The 24,291-nt window shown below is 46.0% G+C and overlaps 1 protein-coding gene and 1 pseudogene across 9 annotated transcripts in view; both read left to right on the top strand.

The window, feature by feature from the left end:
* Positions 1-24,291, top strand: part of CFAP221 (cilia and flagella associated protein 221) — a 107,617-nt gene that overhangs the window by 46,669 nt on the left and 36,657 nt on the right. For 8 of the 9 annotated variants that reach the window (XM_040474848.1, XM_040474850.1, XM_040474846.1 and 5 more), the window contains 7 exons: positions 6,390-6,549; positions 11,282-11,402; positions 11,487-11,598; positions 12,284-12,392; positions 16,163-16,250; positions 20,803-20,892; positions 22,904-23,002. In XM_040474848.1, the coding sequence (XP_040330782.1) occupies positions 6,390-6,549; positions 11,282-11,402; positions 11,487-11,598; positions 12,284-12,392; positions 16,163-16,250; positions 20,803-20,892; positions 22,904-23,002 (779 nt within the window). The remainder of the gene's footprint in view (positions 1-6,389; positions 6,550-11,281; positions 11,403-11,486; positions 11,599-12,283; positions 12,393-16,162; positions 16,251-20,802; positions 20,893-22,903; positions 23,003-24,291) is intronic. The other variant, XM_040474849.1, reaches the window with a different exon arrangement.
* LOC121031142 (uncharacterized) lies at positions 691-784 on the top strand (annotated as a pseudogene).

The following is a 24,291-nucleotide window of genomic DNA, read 5'->3' as shown; positions in this document are numbered from 1 at the left end:
TAAGCGTGCTGCTTTTCAGGCTTTGGGATTGTTTAATGGAAGACTTTCCTTCTCTTCCATTTTATGCATTTGCTTCTTGGAGTTTTGGTGAGTTTTCCAGCAGGGTGTTCTAGTTAGAATAGCTTCGCTTCACCATCTTGTTCCGGAAATGCTGCTGGGCTCGGTTCCTCCTGCTGCTGGGTTTGCTTCCTGCCCTGTGGCCCCCCATTTGCATTTGTTCCAGAACTAAGCACTCAGTACTTGTGCATCAGGTACTGATAAGCCCTGGGCTGCCCCAGGGAACAAGACAGTCCTGCTTCCCTCTCTGATGTCCCAGTTCAGGGGAGAGACACAGGCACATAAGGAGGACATTGTCCAGGGGGTGGAAGTGGTTGTGAAGAAAAACAAAATAAGGGGATGTGACCAGGTGACTGCTTTCGTCGGTGGTCAGGAACTGGGGAAGCAGGCTTTAAGCACAGGAGCCACCATCGCTATAAGGTTGGAAGCCCAGCATGTCTGGAGGATGTGCCCAAGGGGAGACCAGGTTGGAGAGGCCCCGGGGAGCTGAGGATGGTAGGAGTTAGGGTTTGGTTCTGAGCTGGGAGGCAGTCCAGTGGAGGGCTCTCAGCAGGAGGTGGGGCCTCATGACGCTCCTGAGGGGAGAGTGGGTTGGAGTAGCACAAGTAGGGAGCAGGTTGTCCTCAGGAAGGAAGCCCAGGGCTCGCCTCTGGGAACCACACAGGGAAGATCAGCATGGCCCCTGCACAAGGATGGCATGCAAATTCGTGAAGCATTCCATATTTAAAAAAAAAAAAAAAAAAAGGAAGGAAGGAAGCCAGGTTGGCCTGGATGGCTGCTGGCTGTGAAAATGGCGAAGGGTGGGTGGTGGCACAGTTGGGCTTTGCTGAGGCGTCAGTGAACTGGGGGCGTGCTCAGGGGGTGGCTCCCTGTGTCCCCGTGAGCGATGGGGAGTGCAGGCGCTGTGCTTGATGCTTCGTGCAGCTCTTGAGTTCAGCTATAAGCATTCCCATACAGTCTCTCTGGCCTCCCCGGAGCTGTCTTTGCGTGCTGGACAGCGCCCAGGACGGTGGCCATGTAACATATGTGTGCTACACTCACTGCTCCCTGCCAGCAGGTTACAGGCTTGACAGAAAATGAATTGGTGGCCTGGCTTGCCTCTCCCCAGCATCCTCCTGCTCAGACTGCCCCTCACCTTCCCATCAGCACAGGTAGGGTCCCCAAGCTGTTCTGATCCTGCTCCCAAGGCCTGCATTTTGGGTACTTGGTAGACAGGGAGGAAAAGGAAGATCCCCCCAAACTCTCACTTTACTGATTATTTCTAGTTTCCGTCACAAAGGCTTGCTGGAGGGAGAAGAGAATGAAAGATTAAAGGAAGATCGGGGATAATTGGCTGTTAGCATCTGTCCTGCACCTGCTGCGGCTGAGCAAGCGTTGGCTCTTCCCAGGAAGCTTAGAAACGAACTGATAACTGAAAGCCTCAGGGCTCATATTTCACCCCTTTACAGAAAGTCCACAGGCCTAAAATTTAAAGTAGACCTTCCCAGGGGCACCTGGATGGCTCAGTCGGTTGAGCATCCGACTTCGGCTCAGGTCATGATCTCACGGTGTGTGGGTTCGAGCCCCGCGTCTGGCTCTGTGCTGACAGCTCGGAGCCTGGAGCCTGCTTCGGATTCTGTGTCTCCTTCTCTCTCTGCCCCTCCCCCACTTGTGCTCTGACTCTCTCTGCCTCTCAAAAATAAAATAAATGTAAAAAAAATTTTTTTTAAGTAGACCTTCCCAGGGGCAGCCCAGTCCTTGTCTCATGACCTGTAGAATAGCCTGAGTTTGGCAGCAAAAAGAAAAAGAAAGCAAAAAGAAAGACCCGGTGCTTTCGGAAACCCATCCCAGTGGCTTGGCACCGTGAGGCTGTTGCCTCTTCCTTTTTTAGGTACAGGTACAGTTGTCCCTTAAACAACACCGATTTTAACTGTCTGAGTCCACTTCCAGTGGACTTTTTTCCACTTTTTTTCCAGTAAGTACAGCACAACTGTAAATATATTTTCTCTTCCTTATGATTTTCTCCATAACATTTTCTTTTTTCTAACTTGCTTTATGGTAAGAATACAGTATAAAATACATAGAACTTGGGAGGAGGGGATGGGCTAAATGGGGAAAGGGCATTAAGGAATCTACTCCTGAAACCCTTGTTGCACTATATGCTCACTAACTTGGATGTAAATTTAAAAATTTAAAAATTAATTAATTAAAAAATAGATAAGATGAAACGCATAGAACTTATAAATATGTGTTAATTGTTTATGTTATTGGTAAGGCTTCTGGTCAACAGTAGGCTATGAGTCATTATGTTTTGGGGGTGTTAAGAATTATATGTAAGAGGGGCGCCTGGGCGGCTCAGTCGGTTAAGCGTCTGACCCTTGGCTTCGGCTGGAGTCGTGATCTCACGGTTTTGTGGATTTGAGCCCCTCATTGGGCTCTTCATTGAAGGTACGGAGTCTGCCTGGGATCCTCTGTCTCCCTCTCTCTGCCCCTCCCCCACTCGCGCTGTCTCTGTCTCTCTCAAAATAAATAAACTTAAAAAAAAAGTTGTATGTAGGTGTTCAACTTCACAGGGGGTGAGTGCTCTTCCCCCTCATGTTGTTCCACAATCAACTGTGTAAGTTTTTCCAAAAAATACTTCCTCTTCTTGACATCTTGGGTTTTTTTTTTTTAACTTTAACAACAACAAAAATAGTCTCCATGCCCATGGTGGGGCTGGAACTCATAACCCCGACATCAAGAGTCGCACACTCCACCGACTGAGCCAGCCAGGGGCCCCCTCCTCCCGACATTTTAACGATAATATAATACAGAATAAGTCATTACTCATTATATTTGGCACAAATGTTGGGAAGGACACATTTATAGGACACACACTGCCTCCTAAGTAAGCATTATCCCAGACTTTATGCACTGTTTTCTCCTTTAAACCTTGTCTCATCCTACAGCTGAGAAAATTGAGCCTCGGGTAACATAACAAGCCAAGTCACAGAGCTCGTATGGGGCCCAGTGAGCCAGGGTCTCTGTTGTCCACACACCCTGGGCAGTGGCAGTGATCTGTGAGTGTCCCTGTGGACGGCATGTGGTTCATGGTGGTGAGTCTCGAAGCCCTCCCTTCTGTAATCCAGTGAATCCAAAACACCGAATTTGTCAACGGCTTGTTCGTGGACAGTTTTTAAACTATATGCTATTAAATCCCTACCCGAAGCTTAGGCAGATAAAGAAATTTACCCCACATCACACAGCTCGTAAAACCCTAAATCCTGGAAGATTAAAACCAATACTTACTAACACTTCAAGCATGAGGGCTTTGTGATAATTTAGGGAGGATGATCTGTGCTTTCTGAGAATTTGAAGTAAAAAGTTACTTAAAAAGGATAACAATATTGTAATGACACTATATGGACGTGAAAGAAGAAATGTTTAAAAAATGATCCCCCCCCAAAATAATAAATAAATAAAAATAAAAAATGATCCCCATCCTGGGCCTAACCACCCTAACAAATCTCCTGTGGGTGGCTGGCCATGTTTATGCATACTTTACATAATTATAATCAAGGCCAGGGCGCCTGGGTGGCTCAGTCAGTTGAGCATCAGACTTCGGCTCAGGTCATAGTTTTGTGAATTCGCGTCCTGCTTCAAGCTTGCTGCTGTCAGCATAGAGCCTGTTTTGGATCCTCTGTTCCCCTCTCTCTCTGCCCGTCCCCTGCTCGCACTCTCTATCTCTCTCAAAAATATATAAAAAAACAAAAATCAAGGCAAAGATCCAGTGGTATTTTCTGGTCACTTCATGAATCATTATAGTATTTTTTAGTGTTGCTACGTTTTCTTCGTTATAGCCATTTTACTGATAGACTAGGATTTTCTTAGCCTCTAGTTCATTTCTCAGTTTTTCTCTCCTCTCTCTCTCTGCCCTACACCCTCACTGCCCTGCAATTTAACATTATCCCTGCTGATCTAAGGGCAGTGATCTGAAATTGCCCCCAGAGTGGACGGAACCTATAAAATCTTGGTTTGGGCTTTTTAAAATAAAGTAGTAATTGGGGGGGGGGTGTTTCTTACTGTTAAAATATGAAACTTGCTCTCCTTCCTCCCACCATTAGTTTTTGCCAAGCAGTAAGCCCGGACTGCTAAGCACACCTTTAAGAGCTGTTAACATTTGACAATCAGCCGCAACCAAGTTCCGTTAACGGAGCTGTGCTAACTCATGTCCCCGTTAATGGAAAAAGCATTGTCCACTCTGGTTGCCCAGGTTACGCCTCCAGTGTGTTTTATGTATTAGGTGTAGGCCGGGAGCACTTAAAAATAAATCAGCCGGGTCAAGGCAAACATTAATCCTTGCTCCAGAGCTTGTTCTTATTATTTTAAGTTAATGAGCCGGAGCAGAAGCAGTCTAAAGCCCCCCAGTGAACTTCGGGTCAGATGATGTTTTATTTTCTGACCGGGTGGGTGGTCAAGGTATGGACCTGTAGCACATGGGTTTGTATTCAGCTGATCCTAGGTTGGCCTATAGAACCGAGCTCTTCTGCTGATTCACTCTGCCCTGCAGGGAGTTCTTGGGTCACTAGTGGATGTCATTTAAAGGTTTAGACTTCTGCTCTCAGGAAGTTGACCCATACCTATTTCTGAAGCACTGAGCTAAGGGTCTGGGATGGTAAATGAGATTTGGGGCCTGCTGCCAGCCTTAGGGGTGTGCAGTCCAGGGGGAGAGCTGTAAACTTGAGCAGGCAACAGTTCGGGTGGCCCTTGGGCTGATACAAGTTTAAGGGAGTGAAGGCTCCTAGGGATGAGGAGTCAGGAGGAGTTTCACTGGATACAGAGGTTGAGTGAGTGAATGAAACTTGGTTCATTCACTCACTCAACTAGTATTTATTGAGCTGGGAACACAGCAATGAGCAAGTTCCTACTTTTGTAAAACTATGTTTGAGTCTAGGAGAAGGCAGATGGCAAAAAGAGGTCATTTCAGAGAGTAGGATTAAAAAAGTTAAAGAGGGGGCACCTGGGTGGCTCAGTCGGTTGAGCATCCAACTCTCGATTTTGGCTCAGGTCAAAATTGATCCCAGGGTTGTGGGATCGAGCCCCATGTTGGGCTCTGTGCTGAGCGTGGAGTCTGCTTAAGATTCTCTCTCCCTCTTCCCCCTTCTCCTACTTGCTCTCTGTAAAAAAAACAAAAACAAAAAACCAAAAACTAAAAGAAGATCTAGAGAAAGGGAATAGCACGTGCCAAGGCCCTGAGGCAGCAGGAGCCCAATGTGTATGACCTTCTTTCAGGTCTCAGCTGCATCATCTCCTCACTAGAGAAGCCTCCTGTTCATTATGTCTCAAATGGAGCATTTCATTTCACTTGCTTCCCCCATACGTTGCTTTACTTTTCTTGCTGGTATTCGTAACATGACTTTATATTTTATATTCATCTATTTGTTTGTTTGCTTTCAGTCCCCAGCTAGAATGTAAAGTCTGTGAAATCTGGGACTTTGTTTTGTTTATTGCTGTTTCTCGGGTGCCTAAAACGTTGCCTGGAACACAGTAAATGCTTAGTGAATGCCTGGATAGGCACATAAAAAGTCCATGTGGTTGTGCATAGAGAACAAGGAAGACAGCGGGACAAGATTGAGAGGACGGCATAGATGAGAAGGAGGGTATGCCAAGCAATTCAGAGGGAAAGTATAAGGCCTCTGCAGGGATAGTGCAAAGACCAGACACATGAGGGCATAAGGAATCATCTAGAAGGCAAACCAAAGAGCCTTCAGTGGAAATCAGAGAGAACATTAACCCTTCTTGTATCTACTACATTGATCCTTCCTCCCTCTCTTCCTCCTTTTCTTTCTCCCTTTTCTTTCCCTTTCCCTGTTATTGAGCACTTACTAAGCCCTTTTGGCATCAGAGATAGAAAAGAAAAATAAGGTAAGCTGGGATATTTGACTTCAGAGAGAGAGCAGTAGTCCATCCCAAAGATTTGGAAGGAGAAAATCCAATTACACCAAAATGCAGGAAACTGAATTACCTGGACAGAAACTTTTATGCGTGTTCCTAGCTATTCTTTGTTGCTTACAGCATTAACATCGACAAGTGGTAATTGGCTTAAAGATGATAGTTCTGGGAGTTCACGTCTGACTCGCTAATGCTGATGGACATATATCTATATAAGTGACAGTCAATTATTATGAAGGATTAACATAGCAGTGGGTAAATAAGATCAGTGTAAACATGTAGAAGTCGATTCACATGGATTTAATGAAAAGAGCATGGAAATACTTGTACTTACCATGGGAAGAACATGTTTGTGTGTGTATCAGCCTCTTTGACTGGACTTCGCAAGACAAGAAAGAATCGTGTCTTTTCTTTCCCCTCAGGACTAATCCCGGCTAACGGGAAGATGAATGTGACCGTGAAGTTCACACCATTTCACTATGGGATTGCACAAATAAAAATGCAGCTATGGATCTCACAGTTCAACTCTCAACCATACGAATGTGTCTTCACCGGAACATGCTGTCCCAACGTGGCTTTACCGTATGGCTGCTTTGGAATGTCTTTTGTTTCTTCCTAAAATTTGTTTAAAGTAATTCCTAAGTCGCCATTTCTTCCCATTCTTTCTTTCTTGTAGCAGAATGCCATTACAACTGTACGTAAGATGATGAGCTTTCATAAAATACTCTTTAAAATATGGGGCGCCTGGGTGGCTCAGTCGGTTAAGTGTCCGACTTCGGCTCAGGTCACGATCTCGCGGTCCGTGAGTTCGAGCCCCACATCGGGCTCTGGGCTGATGGCTCAGAGCCTGGAGCCTGTTTCCGATTCTGTGTCTCCCTCTCTCTCTGCCCCTCCCCCATTCATGCTCTGTCTCTCTCTGTCCCAAAAATAAATAAACGTTGAAAAAAAACTGAAAAAATAAATAATAATGCACAGAATAGCTCTAGGCTTGTAGCGGTAGTTGTTCCTACTGAGAGGGGAAGAGATGACCAAGAAAAGGTGGTTTGAGGGATACTTGCTTTTACTGATTACTACTGCTGGGCTGGTTGAGTTTTGACCTTATTCATGTATTTCATGTATGTACATTACACATTACATACATGATCGTATGTATCTATTACACTCTATTTTATTTTTTATTTTTTTTTAAGTTTATTTATTGAGAGAGAGAGAGAGGTGGGGGAGGGACAGAGAGGGAGGGATTGAGAGAGAATCCCAAGTAGGCTTTGAGGTATGAGTGTAGAGCCCGATGCAGGGCTTGAACTCCCACACTGCGAGCTGTGACCTGAGCCAAAGTCAGATGTTTAACTGACTGAGCCACCCAGGTGCCCCTACACTCTATTTTAAATTTTTTTTTTAACGTTTCTTTTTTTTATTTATTTTTGAGACGGAGAGAGACAGAGCATGAACGGGGCAGGGGCAGAGAGAGAGGGAGACACAGAATCGGAAGCAGGCTCCAGGCTCTGAGCCATCAGCCCAGGGCCTGACGCGGGGCTCGAACTCACGGACCGCGAGATCATGACCTGAGCTGAAGTCGGACGCTTTAACCGACTGAGCCACCCAGGCGCCCCCCTACACTCTATTTTAAATGTAAATCATAAGACAGGAACAGCATAACTATTTTCAAATTTTCAACATGACATCATTTTTCTTAATGTTTATTTATTTTTGAGAGAGAAAAAGAACACAAGTGGGGGAGGGTCACAAGGAGGAGGAGGGACAGAGAGAAAGGGAGACACGGAATCCAAAACAGGCTCCAGCTCTAAGCTGTCAGCACAGAGCCCGACGTGGGGCTTGAACTCATGAACTGTGAAATCATGACCTGAGCCAAAGTTGGACACCGACTGAGCCACCCAGGTGCCTCAATATGATGTTATAATTAGTTGAGTGCCTACTGTGCGCAGTGTCCATTGCAAAGCCCTATGGGACACAGTCTACACTCTGGAGACACTCACAGCAGAGGAGCTAAAAGAAGTCAGGTATAACAAGTGACTTCAACATAAGGCAAACATGAAAATGTGCCACATGGGAGGTTTGTTTTTTTTTTTAACTCATCAGCATTCACAGAGTAAAGGTGTGAAATGAGATTCAGTTTTACTTTGTAACAAATTTTTTCTGAACTTCTATTTCTATTTGACTGTGAGCGTGTATTTTTATATCCCAATATATCTGATTAAAGTTACACATTTTTCCTAATATGCGTGATTTGTATAAAAGCTAAAGGAAAACTTGTCACAGCGTAAGGAAAATCCTTACAGATGTTTTGAAAAGGATAAAGAAATATCTGGAGTTTCCTTTTCACATAGAGATACACATCCCACGTTGACATCATTAAGCATATTGAAAGTAGAGTAACACCCCCATATCAAAATATGAACGAACTCCATGATTCTATATTTATGTCATGACTTTCTTCCTAAAAATTCAAAGCAGACTAAATCAACTGTAGGATGTTAGCGTGGCCTGCTGAACCCGAATCCCGCAAGTAACCACAGTAGAAATAAAATCATCCTGGCAATGAACGAGTCGCATTGGATATGAGGGAAAGACCGTAGTAATTTTTCTGGTATTAGGTAACTGGCCACACAAAATGCTATTTGCTGGCTCATGTCGTATGCTGTGATGTACAAATGGCTTTCTTAAAGACCTCACTTGAGTGGATTGTTGCTTCCCAAGACGTGTTCTTTTTTTTTTTTTAATTTTTTTTTAACGTTTATTTATTTTTGAGACAGAGAGAGACAGAGCATGAACAGGGAGAGGGTCAGAGAGAGAGGGAGACACAGAATCCGAAACAGGCTCCAGGCTCTGAGCTGTCAGCACAGAGCCCGACGCGGGGCTCAAGCTCCCGGACCGCAAGATCGTGACCTGAGCCGAAGTTGGACGCTTAACGGACTGAGCCCCCCCCCAAGACATGTTCTTAAATATACGAGGGCGTTGTATGGTAGAAGCACCATGCAAATGCAGACATACCCTGTTTTTAAACTACTATGTTTTGGTCACCCAGCTGGAATTTAATGTCTCATTTAGTACACTCTTGATGTTTTCAAGGACTGTGCCTCAAGACCTACGTATCTCCCCAGACTGTAGATAGTACTAGAACATATAAATTCCACCATGAAGGAAGAAAATTATCCTGGCCTCAGTGTTCTCTGAAAGATTCATAGGTTGCTGGGTCTTGTTTGGTTTTTGTCATTGCAGAATATGGTGTATGATGGAATTCCTCAAGTTCCCCGAGTAACTCCCTGTTAAAATTTACCATTTTCTTCGACCCCTTTGTTTCCATCGTCAGCCGTTAGATTGCGTGAGGAGACTGTTTTTCCACGCCTTCAAAGATGTGGAAACAAAAATGTTCCCCAATATTTATAGCAGAGGTGGTGTCAACGCTCTGATGAGATGTGGACACTGGGCCACAGCTCGCCCCCTGACCCACTGCCTCTGCCCTGCACGTCGCAGCCCATCAGTCAGTGTGTGTCTTGCCAAAGGGCATGTTCTCTCAGGCTATCGACCTTTCAAGATACTCTTATGCAGGCAATGTTAAGTTTGAGATTGCTGGTGTGTCCCATGTTGTGCAGTGGGGGTAGGGGTTCAGCATGTGTATTGTGATTGTCAGAGTGAATAAACATTAGGGGTGCCTGGGTGGCTCCGTCCGTTAAGCGTCCAACTTCGGCTCAGGTCATAATCTCACAGTTCGTGGGTTCGAGCCCCGCGTCGGGCTCTGTGCTGACAGCTCAGAGCCTGGAGCCTGCTTCAGATTCCGTGTCTCCCTCGCTCTCTGCACCCACTCCCCCCCCCCCCGCTCGTGCTCCATCTCTCTCTTTCAAAAAAATAAACATTAAAAAAAATTAAGAATGAGTAAACGTTAGGGTATTCCTTTTTCTGTAATATCATGAACATAAGTCATTTTGCAAAACTAGTGTTCACATATTATAGCTTGAAGAAATGCCTCACAGTATTGAACGTGACGCAGTTCTACTACATCTCGTAATAAATAAGTCCGGTAGCTTCTGTAGGCACGGTAATAGCACTGCCTATACCTACATATGTCCAAGACAGTTTTCAGTTGCAGAAAAGATCTCAAATATTAGTCCGAGTTGCTTTTTAAAAGATCTTCCTGGCAGTGCCTGGGTGACTCAGTTGATTGAGAATCTGACTCTCGATTTTGGCTCAGGTCATGATCCCAGGGTCCTGGGATCAAGCCCCACGTTGGGCTCCAAGCGGAGCGTGGAGCTTGCTTGAGATTCTTTTCTCTCTCCCACCCTCTGCCCCTCCCCCTCACGTACACATGTGTGTGTGTGTGTGTGTGTACAAGTGCACTTTATCTTTCTAAAAAAAAAAAAAAAACTTACTGTAAACAGTGGCCATAATCATTCTTTTACTAGGAAGATAAATCAGTATAAGATTTTTTTTTTAATGTAGTAGATTTAGCTGTTGAAAACCAACAGCCTAGAAATGAATCACACTAGACTGTGAGAGCATTTTTCAGTGTGTCACATTGTCCTCTTGTTATATTCTTCGAGAAGGTAAAGAAAAGCACCCATTGGTAGACCGTTTTGACACATATGATTATACGCTGGTATACTGATATTGCATTTATTTTAGTAGACCACTGTTTTACTTTTTTTTAATATAAAGCTTGCTTTCTTTCTTTCTTTCTTTCTTTCTTTCTTTCTTCCTTTCTTTCAGTAGGCTTCACACCCAACGTGGGGCTTGAACTCCCGACCCTGAGATCAAGAGTTCCGTGCCCTACCGACTGAGCCAGCCAGGCGTCCTAGTAGACCACTGTTTTAGCACATAAATTTATTTTCAGTGCAGATATAGTCATTAATTGACCAAAAGCCATGGTATTACCAACAGGAACATTAAAAATAGAAAGCTTGTGGGGCACCTGGCTGACTCAGTCAGTAGAGCATGTGACTCCTGATCTCAGGGTTGTAAATCTGAGCCCCTACATTGGGTGTAGTGATTACCTAAAAAAATCCTTTAAAAAATAGGAACCTTGGGGTGCCTGGGTGGCTCAGTCGGTTAAGCGTCCGACTTCGGCTCAGGTCACGATCTCACGGTCCATGAGTTCGAGGCCTGCGTCGGGCTCTGTGCTGACAGCTCAGAGCCTGGAGCCTGTTTCAGATTCTGTGTCTCCCTCTCTCTGCCCCTCCCCCGTTCATGCTCTGTCTCTCTCTGTCTCAAAAATAAATAAACGTTAAAAAAAAATAAAAAAAAAATAGGAACCTTGCATTGTTGGATCATATACTAATTTAATACCTGTTTTAAACTATAGATTAGAAGAATTTGAAAGATTAAATGCTCTTTCTAAGAGAGTGGATGTTCCTCCAGAAAAGGCAATGACACACATAAATTTTCACCGCCTGCCACCAAAAATAAAGCCTCCAAAGATTAAGGTAACGTGCGCATTACACTCAACACGCTGGAAGGAATGATAGAGAAGCAAGATAAGTGACTTTTCCTTCCTGATTTGGTCTCAGGAAATTGAATATCACGACTTGAGATTTCCAGTGGATTTATCAAATCCGTTTGCTGTGGCAACTGTTTTAAACCAAGAACCAGGGAAATTGAAGATTAAAGAATTAAGAGAAGGTAACTGGTCGATTCATTATAAATCAGCCCCTGGCGGAACAGGAAAGAATTATTGCTTGTCGCATTTAAAAACAAATTTTTTTTAATTTTATTTTTACATTTATTTATTTTTAAGAGACAGAGTGAGACAAAGTGAGAGTGGGGGAGGGGCAGAGAGAGAGGGAGACACAGAATCCGAGGCAGGCTCCAGGCTCCGAGCTGTCAGCCCAGAGCCTGACGCAGGGCTCGAACTCATGAACCTCGAGATCCTGACCTGAGCCGAAGTCGGATGCTCAACCGACTGAGCCACCCAGGCACCCCACTGCTTGCCACATTTACTGTTAATGAACAGCAGCAAAGAAGCTGAGATTGCTGTTGTGTTTTGCCATTAGAAATGTGTTTTTGGGGGCGCCTGGGTGGCTCAGTCGGTTAAGCGTCCGACTTCGGCTCAGGTCATGATCTCACGGTCCGTGAGTTTGAGCCCCGCGTCGGGCTCTGTGCTGACAGCTCAGAGCCTGGAGCCTGCTTCCGATTCTGTGTATCCCTCTTTCTCTGACCCTCCCCCGTTCATGCTCTGTCTCTCTCTGTCTGAAAAATAAATAAACATTAAAAAAAATTAAAAAAAAAAAAGAAAGAAATGTGTTTTTGTCTTAGCAGATGATTCTGATTTGACTCTGGTATAATCATCGTTTGCTTCTGCCCTCAGTTTTGGACCAAGGCAATGAGATTTCAAAAACAAGACAGATGAAGGAAGCACTGTTTGAACAGAAAGTCAGACAGGACACTTATGAAGAGATGGAAAATCACCTTAAGTGGTAAATATTGAGCAATTATTTATATCAAATGAAAATACAGTGTTTTTAGTAATGGCTTTTTTTTTTTTTTTTTTTTTTTTAGTAATGGCTTTTTATACATGAGACATGATGAAATGTAACAGCTTTTTGTGCCCTTTTAGAAGTTTGATTATTCCCTCTCCTCCACTGGCCCTCCGACGTTTCCATTAGGACTAAATGATTGCGAGCAAACACGTTCTTGCCTCAGTGTGACCAGACAGTGGCAGAACCAGGACCCTGCTCCCTCTGGCCACTGCTGCCAGCGTCCCATCTCTCTCTCCGCAGGTGCCCCAACTCTTGCCCCAGCATTAGCCTCCTGTGCCCTGGGCAGTGTGCCCCAGGGGCCTTGCGGGGAGCCCAGCAGTGCGGGCTAGGGGTTAGGAGAGGCCCTGGGGGGGTGGGGTTCTAAAACTCAGCTGTGAGACTTCTGTCTTGTGCTCCGGCAGTCAAAATAGAGCCCTTTCCACAATTTGTTACAAGTTCATATCAGATGCATCTGTGTGCACAGACTCCACTAACGTAAACTTTAGGAACTCTTGAATTGAGCTAAAAAAGACACTGTTAGAGTCTTTGAGAGGCCGCCTCGTCCACGCCCCACCTCCACACTTCCTGGACAGAAGGAAGGTGCGCTGAGCCCCAGGGCCCTCACAGATGCCCCCTGCGGCCCCTCTGCTTGCACAGAGGACCACCCTTAGTTTCTCACGGAAGCACCTCTGCTTCCGCGGCAGTCTGTATCCACGGGCTGGCCTCCGTTAAATGGGAAGAACGCTAAGTACCTTCAGATCATTTTTTAAAATACTCTTTCCCTATTATACGAAATGATCATGTTGTCATTGCCGAAAACCTGAAAAATATATATTTTTTAAGTGTAGAGAAGGGGAAAAAAAATCTCTATAATGTGCTAACGACCACCGTTAGCCCTGGTGTATTTCCTTCCTTCCGTGCTTCTTCGCAGCATACCTGAAGTCACATCCTAAATTCAGTTTTGTATGCTGTGTTCTTCACTTAATGTTTTCCCCCGGCTGTTTTTGTTGAAAGCTTTTTAAACCTGCCAGTAACATGGGGTGCCTGGGTGGCGCAGTCGGTTAAGCGTCCGACTTCAGCCAGGTCACGATCTCGCGGTGCGTGAGTTCGAGCCCCGCGTCGGGCTCTGGGCTGATGGCTCACAGCCTGGAGCCTGTTTCCGATTCTGTGTCTCCCTCTCTCTCTGCCCTTCCCCCGTTCATGCTCTGTCTCTCTCTGTCCCAAAAATAAATAAACGTTGAAAAAAAAAATTTTTTAAAAATAAACCTGCCAGTAACACCCATAGACACTTGACATGGGTTCTTCACACTTGACACTTGACATGTCACCGGTTGCTGACATTACACCATATCTACTCCTCCCTCTCCACATACACACGCTTCACATGCGTCTTTCTTTGAACCATTGGAAAGTAAGTTGCAGATGTCATGAGGCTTCACTCTTAGGGACTTGAGCGTGTAGTTCCTAAGAACAAGGACATTCTCCAACATTACCATAATCACTTCCAAGAACGCTGACATTGATACCGTAATATTATCATCTCCAGCCTATATGCAGATTTACCCGGTTGTCTCAATAATATCCTTTCTATCTGGCTTTTTTGTTTGTTTTTGGAGAGGAAGAATCCAGCATCCAAAGATCATACAATATGTATTTAGCTTCTAGGTCTCTTCACTCTCCTTCTCATCGAGCCGCTATTTATTTTTGAACATGTGCCAGCCTCCACAGTCAATACACTCCATATCAGAGTTTTCTAAACTGTGGTAAAATTCACCAAATGCAAAGTTCACCATCTTAGCCATTTTCAAGTGTACAATGCAGAAGTTTTTCGTGTATTCACGGGGCTGTGCAGCCATCACCATTACTCGACTCCAGAATATTTGCATCACTCCAGAAACCCCATACCCATTAGGCAGTCGCTCCCCAGTCCTCTCTCCCCTCCTCCAGCACTTGGTGACCACTATTATATCTCTGTAGATTCGCCTATTCCAGACATTTCATTTATTTTTTATTTTAAAAAAAATTTTTTTTAACGTTTATTTATTTTTGAGACAGAGAGAGACAAAGCATGAACGGGGGAGGGTCAGGGAGAGGGAGACACAGAATCTGAAACAGGCTCCAGGCTCCGAGCTGTCAGCAAAGAGCCTGATGCAGGGCTCGATCTCACGGACTGCAAGATCATGACCTGAGCCAAAGTCGGATGCTTAACTGACTGAGCCACCCAGGCGCCCCTGGACATTTCATTTAAATGGAATCATACAGGGGCGCCTGGGTGGCTCAGTTGTTTAAGCACCCACCTTTGGCTCAGGTCGTGATCTCACGGTTCATGAGTTCGAGCCCTGTGATGGGCTCTGTGCTGACAGGTCAGAGCCCGGATTCTGTGTCTCCCTGTCTTTCTCTCTCTTTCTCTGCCCCTCCCCAGCTCACACTCTCTCCCTGTCAAAAATAAAGAAACATTTAAAAAAAATAAATGGGGGGCGCCTGGGTGGCGCAGTCGGTTAAGCGTCCGACTTCAGCCAGGTCACGATCTCGCGGTGTGTGAGTTCGAGCCCCGCGTCAGGCTCTGGGCTGATGGCTCAGAGCCTGGAGCCTGTTTCTGATTCTGTGTCTCCCTCTCTCTCTGCCCCTCCCCCATTCATGCTCTGTCTCTCTCTGTCCCAAAAATAAATAAACGTTGAAAAAAAAAAATTAAAAATAAATAAATAAATAAATGGAATCATACACACCCATATGGCCTTTTGTAACTGGCTTCTTTCATTTAACACGGTTTAAGGGTTCATCTGCATCATAGCATCTATCGGGGCTTTGTTGCTTTTCATGGCTGCGTACTATGCCGTTGTATGGCCATGCGGTGTTTTGTTTATCCGTTTCTTGGTTGATGGGCATTGGGTGGTCTTCATTTTTTGGCCGTCGTGAATAACGCTGCTGTGAACATTCACACACAAGTTTTTGTGTGAGCGCATCTTTTCAGTCCTCTTGGGTACATGCCTAGGAGTGGAACTCGATGTTCAACTTTTTGTGCCACCGCCACACCGTTTTCCGCAGTGGCTGCCCCACTGAACGTTCCTGTCAGCGGTGTAACTAAGGTTCCAGTTGGCCCACATCCTTGGCAGAGCCTGCTTTGTTGCTGCTGTCATCATCGTCACTGACATCTTCGTGGGTGTGACGTACCAGTACACCAGTCGCTGTGGTCCTGATTTCCATTTCCCTCATGACTAGAGATGTTGAGCGTCCGGATTTTTGTTTCATTTATTTATAAAGATCCAGCATGTGTTGCTAGAAGAGAAGCGTCATTTTGTAGAACGCATTCTTTTTTTTTTTTTTTTTTTTTCCAACGTTTATTTATTTTTGGGACAGAGAGAGACAGAGAGTGAATGGGGGAGGGGCAGAGAGAGAGGGAGACACAGAATCGTAAACAGGCTCCAGGCTCTGAGCCATCAGCCCAGAGCCTGACGCGGGGCTCAAACTCACGGACCGCGAGATCGTGACCTGGCTGAAGTCGGACGCTTAACCGACTGCGCCACCCAGGCGCCCCTAGAACGCATTCTTCATCTCAGCTGTGTTGCTCTAGTCTCCACGGTGTCTGCCCCGCCATGGCCCTGCTCCAATGTCTCAGCACTCCTCTTCCGTTGTAGAGTATAGCTAAGACATTCCATCCCCAAGCCGACCATGGTATTCTGATCGGTTCTGGAAGCTGGTTTTTTTGTTGTTGTTTTTTTTCTCCCCAGGCAGGTGCACCTTGGTAAAGATCATGTGTCTTTAAAATTTAAAAAAGACCTTATTGAAGAGCGGCAAAGAGAAAACGCCAAATACAAGGTCAGAATCACTGTTAGTTTGATGTCGCTGATTGCACTCGATAGGTCGAATTCCGGCTATATGCAAGATGCCACATCAGGAGAAAGAAAACTTAAAGTTGGGGGGAGGAAGCTGATGACAAGTTCATTGTTAACCATAAATCAAGGCCGGCCGTAAGTGTCACAAGAGACCTCTACTAAGTATTGTGGGGATTTCGAAGCCAGAGAGATGAGAGAACTCATTTAATTGAAAAGCTTCCTGGAAGACACGGTATGATTTTGAAAAGCAATAGAGAGGACAAAGGCATTCAATTCAGAGGGAGGGAAACGCCTCAAATTCAGGTTGGAATTCTGGACATTAGGTGCATCTGTCCTGTATTCTGCAGAGCATGAAAGTAAGAGGGACACAAAGACAGTGGCCAGGAGCCATGCCAGAGCCAGACAAAAGGTCCAAGTCAGAGATGCTCAAGGGGGCTAAGCAGAGAGCAGGAAACCGGTTGAGAGGAGGGAGCCACGGCTGGGTCGCCAAGGCGGCACCTGTGGATTCAGGGAGCGGGGGGTGGAGACGGGAATGGTGGGGCTGGATCACACCCCTGGGTTTGTCATGGCATGAGAGATGTTGTTCCCTGAGGACAGGTGCAGGGGACACTGGGGACAGGCCTGTAGTGGCCAAAGCACAGGACACACACGGGCCAGAGGAGATAGGGCTTCACTTGCACCTCCTGTCTCGGGGGCTCGGACTTTGGTGGTAAGACTTGCAGAATCACCACATGTCCTGTTGGCCTGCCGGGGCTGCCATAGCCAAGTACCACAGAGTGGGTGGTGTGATCAACGGAAATGTATTTTTCTGGCCGTTCTGAAAGCCCAAGATCAAGGTGTTGGCAAGGTTGGCTCCTTGTAAGGGACATGAGGGAATGATCCCCTCTCGTTGGCTTGTAGATGATCGTCTTTTCCCTGTGACTTCATAGTTTCTGTGTCCAGATTTCCTCTTATAAAGGACACCAGTCACACTGGAGTAGGGCCCACGCCATGACCTCATTTTAACTTGATTACATCTTCAAAGACTGTATCTCCCAATACATTCATATTCTGATGTGACTAGGGGTTAAGATTGCAACATATGACTTTTGGGGACATAATTCAGCCATAACACATATATTTCAGCCCGGGAGTGTGTGCTTCCCACAGTCAGAGACGCACACAGTGGCAGCATTGGGTAGGAGGGACTGCGGAAAAATAGGTATGTTGTCAGATAGGAATATTTTTCTCGTATAGAATACATTTCTCTTCCTCCGTTTTCTTCTTGATTAGAGTCTAAGTCAAGTATCTGAATAAATTTATCTTACTTTTCTTTATTTTTCATGAGATAGACAAAAGAATGTAAAATCATTGCAGTAGTAAATCTTAGCATTGAAGGAGGCACATATTAGATTGGCATTTAAATTTAGGTTGATGAGTAGATCAGTTTCTCCATATGTGATTTTCAAAACAAAATACCAAGTTTTCTGTCCACCCTACAGTGGGTGATGTTTTCTTTAAAGAATTTTTTTGTATGTTTATTTATTTTTGAGAGAGAGAGAGAGAGACAGAGCGTGAGCAGGGGAGGGGCAGAGAGAGAGGGAGACATAGAATCTGAAGCAGGCTCTAGGCTCTGAGCTGTCAGCACAGAGCCTGATGTGGGGCTCAAAGCCATGAACGGTGAGATCATGACCTGAGCCGAAGTCCAGCGTTTAACCAACTGAGCCACCCAGGTGTCCCTTATTTATTTATTTTTTTGATGATAATTTCTAACGTATTTTTTGTATTTTTTGTATTTTTTTTTAACATTTATTTATTATTGAGAGAGCATGAGCATGGGAGGGGCAGAGAGAGAGGAGGCGACACAGAATCAGAAGCAAGCTCCAGGCTCTGAGCTGTCAGCACAGAACCCGACGCGGGGCTCGAACTCACAAACCACGAGACCATGACCCGAGTCAAAGTCGGACGCTCAACCAACTGCGCCACCCAGGCACCCCTCTAACTGTTTTAGAGATGAAGGTGATACAGACATGGCACGACCAGGTCAATGTGACCGTTAGGGCTGGAATTGCCAGCATTTGGTGGACGGGCCAACCCAACTGTGCGTTCGCGTGGCAAGTGTGCTTAGTGAATGCTCACTGTCTGTAAGATTCTGCTGGAGAATAAGCCACTTTACCTGCCCTCGAGAAGGGCACAGTCCAGAAGGGGCAGAGAAACATGAAGGGATGATTTAAAAATGTACCAACTGCAGTAATTAAAAGGTAAAGAAAGGGAGAAGATAGGGTGATTCCTAGGTGTCCAGCTCGATGCTTGCTGGCGATTTTAAATGAGATCCCAAACACCAAAGAAGGGGGAAGATGAACATTTCAGTTTGGGGCATGTTGTTGGGGGGACTGGAGGGCATCCAGGTGGCGGCTGAAGGAACAAGTCCTCAGCAGAGAGGGAGCCACTAGACCACAGAGGAGCCCGGTGACCTGGGGAAAGTGAGTGGTGCGAGAAGCTGGTAACTCAAGACTGGACATCTAGAGAAGCTCCTGATTTGAGGGAAGAGCAGCGGACGATGGAGAAGACAGAAGGGAAGTGGTCAGGGAGGTCAGGAGAAACGGACAACGCTGAGAGAACCGATGGGGGAGAGATCCAGGATGGCAGGGCCTGAGAAGAACCCATGGCGTTTGGCCATTCGGAGGCCTTTGTTTGCCTTAGCGACGGCAATCCTGGGAGACATGCGGAGGTAAAAAAGCCAAATTGCAATTGCCCGAAGAATGTATGGAAGCGAGTAGATGGTTTCTTGAAAAGTTGAGATGAGCAGGGGCGAGGAGTCAGGGCCTGGACCATTAGAGGGGGATGAGGTGTCTAGGAGGTTGGTTTCTGAGTTGGCAGACTCGGGCGTGTTTGTACACGGAGAGCAAAGAGCAATCCCAGAAGAAGAGGCTTCTCTGGTCCAGGAAGCAGAGACAGCCGTGAACAGGGGCTGGAGAGAGGCCCGCGGAGAGTAGTGAGTGTCCACAAAGGTGCCCGAGTAGAGCAGGAAAGGAGCCGTCACACCCTTAACAACACCCACCAGGACCCTGAGCCCCAGTGCAGGGGGACTGTTGCAGAGACCCTATTCTGTTGTGTCCGGGAGATTTCATCTGGCAGCCGAATCCTGGCAGGTGACCCAGCGGCAAGGAACACCTGGAGGCCCAAGGCAGGTGGCAGAAAGGCGAATGAGAGAGAGCTGGAGGGGGGTGTGGAGGGAGCAGAGGGAGTAGGCATTATAGCAGGATGATGGGCTTTTCCTCGGGAGATGATCAATGATAGTGAATTCCAAAATGCACATTGGAAATAAGTAGAGTCTTGATAAACGTATAATACATCACCCTCCTCTCTCTCCTGGCTACCAACCTATTTGCCATTCCCTTCTTTAAGGTGCTTATTTTATTTTATTTTATTTTTAGTCATGTGAATGTCTGGTGTCTCCCCCACAAAATCTGTATTTTGAAGATAAGATCCACAGTCAGCTCCCAGATACGTGCACATCAGAGCTGCACAGCTTACCCCCTGGTGACAATAATACAGTTCTCTTGTTTCTCATGTTAGTGTGGTGATCAGAGTACCTTTCTTTCAGTTAGGTCTTTGGAAATGATTGCAAACAGGGGCATCCGGGTGGTTCAGTCAGTTAAGCATCTGACTTCGGCTCAGGTCATCATCTCTCGGACTGTGAGTTCGAGCCCCACGTCGGGCTCTGTGCTGACAGCTCAGAGGCCTGGAGCCTGCCTCAGATTCTGTGTCTCCCTCTCTCTCTGCCCCTGCCCCACTCACACTCTGTCTCACTCTCTCAAAAATAAATATTTAAAAAGAAATTTTTTTTAAATGATTGCAAACAGCGTATGCACAAAGCAAGCTAGATTTAGAAGTCACTTAAATAATAAAAACCACAGGTAAAAACCAGTAAGTTTTTGCAGTGTGCATAGTCCCCTTTTCCCCGAAAGCAGGTATATGTGGGGATATCAATCCCAGCCCAGCCACCCAGCCTTCCTGGGAGTGTCCCAGTGTCCCGGGGCTCCTGGTTCAGGGGAAGCAGGAGGTGAGGGAGGGGAGCAGCCTGGGGGGACACTTCCTCCAGGGAAGGGGCAGATCCCCATCCACCTGCACCGCCCAGGAGAGGGGGAGGGATTACGGGGCCTTTGTTGAACCTGATGCTGAGATAATCCACTCTGAAGAGCTTGAAACTTTACTGAGACATTAAATTTCTTTTAAATGAAATCTCTGCACTCCCGTAGTTACACGGTTTTCTAAAATACTTTCTGTGAATTTTAAATGTCTTGGAAATGATTGCCAGAGCCACTGTCCCCTGGTTACTAAAACAAAGTGCTGGGTCCGTGCGTCTGTAACCAACCCCTATGTTGAAACAGTGAGTGTAATTATAATGGTCACTTGAAACTTCTGTCAGGCTCCCAGCCAGACCTCATGGCGGGTGTGGCCGATCACTTGATGGGTTGCTGTCAGTTTGAAAGAGATGCAATGTTGTGCGCGTTTGTATTCAATTTAATATTTTTGTTGATTAAAAAACCCAGCTAGATAGAGGAGATCCCATTTTGGATGAGGAATTTCAGCGCCTCAAGACAGAAGTCAGCCACAAACGGGTTGTTCATAATCTGGAAGAAGTAGGTAACTTTCCTTTATTTGGGACCTAATTTTTGGTAGCCCTTTATGATGCTTATTTTTATTATTTATTTAATTTTTTGTTAAATGTTTATTTATTTTTGAGAGAGACAGAGACAGAATGCGAGTGGGTTAAGGGCAGAGAGCGAGGGAGACACAGAATCCGAAGCAGGCTCCAGGCTCTGAGTTGTCGGCACAGAGCCCAATGTGGGGCTCGAACCCACGAATCATGAGATCATGACCTGAGCCGAAGTCAGATGCTCACCGACTGAGCCACCCAGGGGCCTATAATGCTTATTTTTAAAACACTGAATAATTTTATAGAAACACTTCCACTAAGAGAGGCTTGCTAACTTTTAATTTACATTTACATTTTAACGTACATTTTCAGAGTGGTTTTTTTGCTACATTTTTGCAAGCGAAGCATCAAAAGTCATTCATTAATGTTACCCTTGAAATGAACGGCTTTAAATTCTTTGGCTCTTCTCTGCCTCTCTACTTTCTCCTTTTTGGATCTTTTTTGTTGTTGTTTCCCTTTGCTCTCTAAGCCCCTCTGCAGGTCCTCGAGGTGGGTCCCAGGGCCTCGTTTCCTTGCCTCCTGCATGACAGGAAGCCAGAAGCCAGAGTCGTGGTCCCAGCTCTACCACAGAGTTGGGACCAGGGAAAAGCCCTCTTAGCCTCTGTGCCTCAGTGTCCTCAAACATAAAAAGGGGACAGTGGCCCCTCCCCCTGAGAGTCCTCTGTCATGTGATAGTGTCTGGTTAAAACCCCCAATTTTTATTTATTTTATTTTATTTTTATTTTATTTTATTTATTTTTTTAAAACACCGATTTTTAATTTTGAAAATGAAAACAATTCTTAAAGTTCCCCACCCCCATCATTCTCGATTTTTATTCCTGGGTTTGCCATCTCTGAATTTTCTTACCTCTTTTCTTCTCCCTACATTTAATCTGGCCAAAAAGTCTTGCCCATAGCTCCTCCACGAAAGCACACCTGAGCTCAAGCCTTCGTGTCTTACCCTCAACTATTCCAACAGATTGTTCGTTCATATATCTGCCCGTCCTCCCTGCCCCCTGCAGCCCACTGCATATGCCAGCGTGAGACTAATTCACTGTATACCCAGCCTGGGGCTCGAACCCACAGCCCCGAGATCAGGAGTCTCACACACACTGCCGACTGAGGCAGCCAGATGCCCTGAGACTGATTCACGTTTGATGCCTTTTTCTTCATAGCGTTTCCCTGCTCAAGAACCCACAGTGCCTGAGGTTCTGGCTGGCCTCAGTGCACCCCCAGACACCCGTTCCTCCCCAGTCTACACACTCTGTGCCACGATATGCAAGCACTGTGTGGTGCTTGAGGGCGGGGCTGAGCAGAGCCCTCCTCCTTCTGCACTGGGGGGGTTGGGTGGGGATCATAGAGTCTGCGCCTCTCAATGTGGCAGTGCCAGCACCCACCACATGGGACTGATTGCTCTGCAAGCCTCTTCCTCTTCAGGGTTGCATGTATTTGCCTGAGCTTCTCTAGACTCTAAAATTTCCTTTAAAAAAAAAAAAAAAAACATTTATTTATTTTGAGAGACAGCGTGAGCAGAAGACGGACAGAGAGAGACACACAGAATCCGAAGCAGGCTCCAGGCCCTGAGCCGTCAGCACAGAGCCCAATGTAGGGCTCAAACTCACCAACTGTGAGATCATGACCCGAGCCGAAGTCGGATGCTTAACCAACCGAGCCACCCAGGCGCCCCTAGACTGTAAATTTCTTAAAACCCAAATCGCAAATCCCACGTTTGCCGCCCCCACCCCTGCAAGAAGTCTCTTTATTGCTACATACACTTAAAGTGCTGAATAAATGCTCATTCAGTAGCAGAACAAATAAATAATAACTTGATTTGGGATCGAAATCTACGTTTTTATTAAATGCTCATGCCTGGAGTTAAATGAATGTTTTTATTAAATGCTCATGCCTGGAGTTGAATTTTAAGTCTAAGATGTGCCTGTGTTTTGTGTTCACAGAAAATCAAGGAATTGCATCCTAATTTTGATCCACTCATTAATAATACTTGGGTCAACAGGTTCAGGGCGCAAAGGCGGTTTCAACAAGCAGCCCGCAAGGTGAGTCCCAGCACCAGACGGAAATTTCAATTCGTGTAGCCCTCAGCACAAGGAAATCAAGCAGTGCATTTTTTTATAACAGCTTTATTGAGGGATAATTCACATACCATAAAACTCACTCTTGGTAAAATAGACAGTTTGGTGGGTTTTAATATATTTACAGAGTGGTACAGCCATCACCATCCATGCTTAAGAACATTTTTTTAAAAGTTTATTGAAGTATAGCTGACATACAATGTTTTGTTAGTTTCAGGTGTACGATTTGGCAATCAACAATTAATTTTAGAACATTTTTTATCACCTCAAAGAGAAACCTGGTTCCCATTAGGAGCCCCTCTCCATCCCCCAGTCCCTGGCAACCACTGATCTGTTTCTGTCTCTATGGATTCACCTCTTCTGGACATTTTTTTTTAATGTTTATTTATTTTTGAGAGACAGAGACAGAGCGTGAGTGGGGGAGGGTCAGAGAGAGAGGGAGACACAGAATCCGAAGCAGGCTCCAGGCTCTGAGCTGTCAGCACAGAGCCCTACGCGGGGCTCGAACCCACAGATTGCGAGATCATGACCTGAACCGAAGTCGAACCCTCAACCGACTGAGCCACCCAGGTGCCCCTCGAGCAGTGTTTTCAGTGTGGACTGATGACAATCTAGGGGGAGAGAGGCAGAGCCTGCTGATGGGTGACCTGTGTGTCAACCTCCAGGGCCCTGTAGGGCTCTGCATGTGTGAACAGAGGTGGCCCCAAGATGCTCCAGTGTGGGGAAGAAAGTGGTGGAAAGAGGCAGCACAAAACTGTCAAGGGACGAGGGCACAGGTGTTGACAAGGGGCAAACAACAGTGAGACTGGCCAGGCTGGCTTCCCCAGCAGTGGGACCACACGGCCTTTCTGGGGTGAGCCCTCCAGGGTGAAAAAGTATTTTCAGCAGTCATGTGCTTTGCTCTAAGTGATGGCTCAGTCTTTCCCTCACTCCTCAGCAAGACTGTCAGCTCAATGTACAAATATGCGCCCAGTTTGATGACTTCTTGCCATCTCCCTGGATCGGCCACAGCCCCATCATCCCCTGCCTGGACCAGGGCAACAGCTCTCCCTGCTTCCAGTGCCCCCATGGCAGCCAGACTAGCATTCCCAAAACTTAAAGGTGACGACACCTCTCCCCTGGTAAAACCCTCCAGAGCCTTCCCATTGCAATCGGAATGAAGTGCACAACTGTTGTCAAGGCCAAGGCCACACTGGACTTCTCTCTGTCCCTTAAATAGGTCTCCTTTGTTCCTGAAACAGGATCTTCATACT

Source organism: Herpailurus yagouaroundi, unplaced genomic scaffold (genome assembly GCF_014898765.1).
Source record: "Herpailurus yagouaroundi ecotype Mexico unplaced genomic scaffold, PumYag 140, whole genome shotgun sequence".
Lineage (NCBI taxonomy): Eukaryota > Metazoa > Chordata > Mammalia > Carnivora > Felidae > Herpailurus > Herpailurus yagouaroundi.
Note: the sequence above shows the minus strand (reverse complement) of the source record. Positions and strands in the feature narration are given on the sequence as shown.